The sequence below is a fragment of the Hevea brasiliensis genome, chromosome 12 (genome assembly GCF_030052815.1).
Source record: "Hevea brasiliensis isolate MT/VB/25A 57/8 chromosome 12, ASM3005281v1, whole genome shotgun sequence".
Lineage (NCBI taxonomy): Eukaryota > Viridiplantae > Streptophyta > Magnoliopsida > Malpighiales > Euphorbiaceae > Hevea > Hevea brasiliensis.
The window spans coordinates 37,269,173-37,273,670 of record NC_079504.1 but is presented as its reverse complement, the minus strand read 5'-3'; the positions used below and the strand labels follow the sequence as shown (position 1 = coordinate 37,273,670).

General features: G+C 30.9%; 1 protein-coding gene across 1 annotated transcript; it reads right to left on the bottom strand.

Annotated features, from left to right (window-relative positions):
- Nucleotides 1-691: 691 nt before the first annotated feature.
- Nucleotides 692-4,101, bottom strand: LOC131171411 (uncharacterized). Its single transcript, XM_058131499.1, has 3 exons — nucleotides 3,585-4,101; nucleotides 3,083-3,295; nucleotides 692-1,176 (listed from the first exon to the last, which is right to left on the bottom strand). The coding sequence occupies exons 1-3, from the start codon at nucleotides 3,879-3,881 to the stop codon at nucleotides 847-849; spliced, it is 840 nt and encodes a 279-aa protein (XP_057987482.1). The 5' UTR covers nucleotides 3,882-4,101; the 3' UTR covers nucleotides 692-846.
- Between the last annotated feature and the right edge of the window lie 397 nt (nucleotides 4,102-4,498).

Sequence of the window (4,498 nt, the reverse complement as noted above, 5' to 3'; positions counted from 1 at the left end):
TTTAGGATTATCTTATTTTTTTATTATTATTTAAATTATTTTTTAATTTTTATGTAAATTTAAAATTTTTATTTGTCAAAAAATCAATATATATATATATATATATATACTACTGTTATATTACAACATTAAATTTTAATTATATACAATTACTAAATTTAGAATATATTTAGTTAACAGTTAAATACAGTTGGTAACTGATAATTAATAGTGATTACTATTAATTAATAGCTAACAATTATTAGTTGATAGCTGATAATTGATTATAATTGATTTATATTGAGTGTTTGATAAAAATATGTCTAATGATTGCAATATATCTAATATATAGAATAATCAATAGGAGTATAATATAATATTATATTATAATATGATATCATAATAAAACGAGGGAGAGGGATAGAGAGAGAACCAAGCTTGTATTGACTAGAAAGAAGATAGAGTTGAATTAATTGGATACTAATTAGAGTTTGTACAATTTATATAGAGCCCATCAGCAAGATGCCCATTAAAAACACCAAGAATCATCTGGTAAATCTGGCCTAAAAGATCCTTTTGTTTAGTGGCTCAAAACTATTAATCAAATTCTTTTCAAAACCATCAAATTGTGACCATCCATTTTATAGCATAATTTCACTTGATCTTTAAATTCTTAATCCTATGTCTTCACCAATTCAATGACCGGATCGGCTTTAAAAAACTTGATATATAGAAATATTAAATTAAAAAAAATCAATTCATGTTAGTATAATAAAACAAACTTTATTTATATATTATAATAAAGGAGAAATCTCATTTGTTTAGAAATGGCTAGATCCATCCGTAGAACTTTGCATATTTGAAGACTTAGTCAAGCTGTTTTGTCCAGTCAAAAGATTCCCAGTCTCGTGCAAAATTTGCAACTGCTTGCCTTTTTGCATCCGCTGACTCATGCCTCCGTCGACGATATACCTCTTCTTCTGGCAAACGCAGCATACCTCTTATTACATCAAGTCCAAAGGTACTTTTGAATTGCATCTCGTCGTCGATAACGTGGACAAAGCCACTGTTTAAGCCGAACTCAACATGGAAGTACGGGAAGTCCTTGGGGACTGAACCACGCAACCCCTTGACACTTGTATCAATCAGCTTCTTTGCATTGTGCTGGCTCCACTCATGTTCAGCTTCTTCAATTGCCTGAAAAAAAATCTTCTTCAGAGACTTGTCCAAGAAGTAAGATATTAACAATACAAGGATATATAGATGCATTTGCACATGTAAAATCATAATCTAGGCCAAAGATTCCATAAATTCAACTGGCTCTTAATCCCAAACTAGTTAGAACAAGTTAATGATGTCATAATCCCAAGTTAAATTCAACAGAAAGATACTTATTGAACAACAACAGTTATAATGCGTTTGCAGTATATTTTTATGCTGCAGTTATGTGGTAGCAATTTTGACAGAAGGTATATTCAAACTTACTGGCAAAAATCAGTGAACGTAAGCTTATAGTACACATAGTGAACTCTCAAATATTAATTTTGTTATTTTGGGTAAAAAGTCAACTTGTATTCCTCAAAAAAATAGGTACAAATATTATATACTCCTATTTACAATAACTTCCTATTCTACAACAAATTTCACAAGTTGTTCTCCATGCTTGATGTCATGTCATTGTTTGAGAGGGTGAGCAAACAGTAAAGAATTTTTCAATTGCTAGCAAACAACACTGAAACAGATTTTCACTCTTTTCTGTTACCCACCCTAAATACTAAGGTTCAGACATTAGTTCACAATTTAAACAAGCAAATGACATTATTTAATTCAAAGGGGCAGCATCTGTATGGCATTTTTTATGCAAGTGACTACCAATTCAGCATTTATCAGTAGGGCTATGTATGGTTCTTGGAGGAGCCGAACCAAACCAAACTAAACTGAAGAATCGTACCAAATCAATAAGAACTGTATCAAACTGAATTTATTTTGATACTTTGATTTTATTTTGGTTCTTCACTAATAACCAAACCAGAACCGTATCAAGTCGAAAACCAAATTTATACATATTTTTTTCTATTTTTTTTAGATGTATTATATACTTTCAATATAATTATATATATTTATATATGTATATATAATTATGAACTAAATACAACATAATATTATATTTCATTTTTCTATATTTTCTTAATAATTTTAGTTATAAAAATATTAAATTACCTTGTAATTTTTAATTATAAATATAAGATTATCTTTTACATATATATATATTAATTCTTAATTATATTGATATCTTATAGTTAAATATTATATGATTAATAAATAATTAAAATGTATATTATATGATATACTTATACTATTATATTATAGAATATATTTAATCCTAAATTAGATATACACCTTATAGTTAAACATTATATAATTTAGGTATAGCTAAAAGATTTATTATATGATATATTATGTATTAATAGCCTAATTTGAAACTTAAATTCTAATTTAAGAATGACTTTTTAAGGAAGTATTTACATAAAATTGTTTTAAGACCGAGAATCGAATTGGAACCGAAGAATCGAGAACCATACAGAATCGGAACCGAAATAATAAAGAACCGAACCAAAACCATACCGAAATTTCGGTCCGGTTTCGGTTCCTAGCCAAACCTCAAACCAAACCAAAACCGAACGCCCCTATTTATCAGTACAATTATGACTCCTTAGTTTAAGATAAAATTGGCACAAAATGCTAAAATTCTGCTAATAAATTAAAAAGTTATTGTTAAGATACTATTAATTGAACCTAAGATTGAGATAATGTGTTTTGATGTGTGCTGTAACGGTGCCTGTGAATGTGACATCATGTATTCTTCTTTTTTAGTGCATTTGAATTTTGAAAACAATATGTATATATATCCCCAATGACATCCCCAATGACACGAGGGAATAATCAAGCTCTTTTTATCCCATATTCTTCTTCTCATTCTTCTTTGTTTCTCCTTCTTTTACAATTATAAAGTTGTTAATAGAATTAAAGAAAGGAAGAAAGTAAATATTAGATGTTCAAGAATTTGTCATTAGGCCAAAACAAAATAATTAAAGACACTGACCTTTTTAAAGTAGAGAGGGGCCTGTTTAGCAATTTTTTGTGGCAGGGGAATGCACTCAATTAAACAGTGACGACGTTGTTGTGCCAAACCCATTACTGTTTCAAGGAACACTAAATCCTTCCCTTGTTTCGCAAACATCATTATAAGGCATTTCTTGAAATTGCGAATTTCTTCCCATACATAATTGTCAACACTCCTTGTGGCTGATTCATGCTGAAAAGGCCAACCAGACTCCATTAGAATAAAGCAAGCAGTACTGAATTTAAAAGAACAGAAAATTCAACAATGTCTCATCATTTACCAAAAAAAAATTAAAAATGAGTTTATTTCCCCTCCTAAAGCATGCAAAGAATCTTGAATGAAGAAGCATACAAATTTCCCATTATCCATTAAAATTTTGGGATATATCCAATTTCACAGAATGCAGAAAGTAATGATGAAATTCAACTATGAGAAAGAAAGATAAGCATATTGCAGCATAAAGCAACTAGATTAGACTTACCTGCATTGGTAAGATAAAACAATGGCCTGGAACAACAGGCTGCCACTGTGGCAACATCAAATACGTGAAGTTTGCAATAGACACAACAAGGTGTTTTGGCTTATTAGGATTCTCAAAGCAAAAAAGGCAACGCTCTTGCTGAGTTGCAACCTTCTTCCTAGACTTTCGGCATGGTCCATCTTCAAAATCATATTCATCATCTGCCCGACCATATTGTTTATTCTGGATTAGCTTTATGTTCTCAGCCTCCTGTCTTTTCCGCTTTCCCCAGGATAAACAATCGTGAGCTCTCCTCATTTCAGGAAGCGAGACTGATGATGACAGTGGAGAGGTGGGTGATATGCCGACTGTGTGATTTGTGAATTTGAACGACAACGTTTGGATGCCGATAATCAATACACAACCAAAGTAACCTGTCGAAAGCGATTCCTCCAATGCCTTATTGGAGCTGTTTTCCAGCAACCAAAGGAAGGCGAGAAAAGAAAGTAACAGGGAGCTGCAAAGAAAAAACCCTAGAAATCAAAGAGAACGAGATCGAGAATGGATGCAGAAACCAAAAGCCAGATGCGGAAGGCAAAAGACGTTGGCCTACACGGTATTTATAAAGAGTTTCGATCTTAACGAACGCGTTTTATAATTCTTTGCTGCCATTACACGCTCCACTCAATGCTCGAGTAAATCCATTGCGCGCGTGGTTGAGAATTGTTTAATTTTGATTTGCTAGGGGCCCGCTGCTTAATTTCTCGCTTGGGCCGGACGCGAAAATTTTTTTTTTTACCATTTTCTAAAATTAATGTTAATAGAAAAAAAAAACATTTATAATTTATTATCTTTATAATATATACATTTTACTTCCTATATTTTATTTTTTTAATATTGTTATATGAAATAAAAAATATATCTCTAAAAGGTCA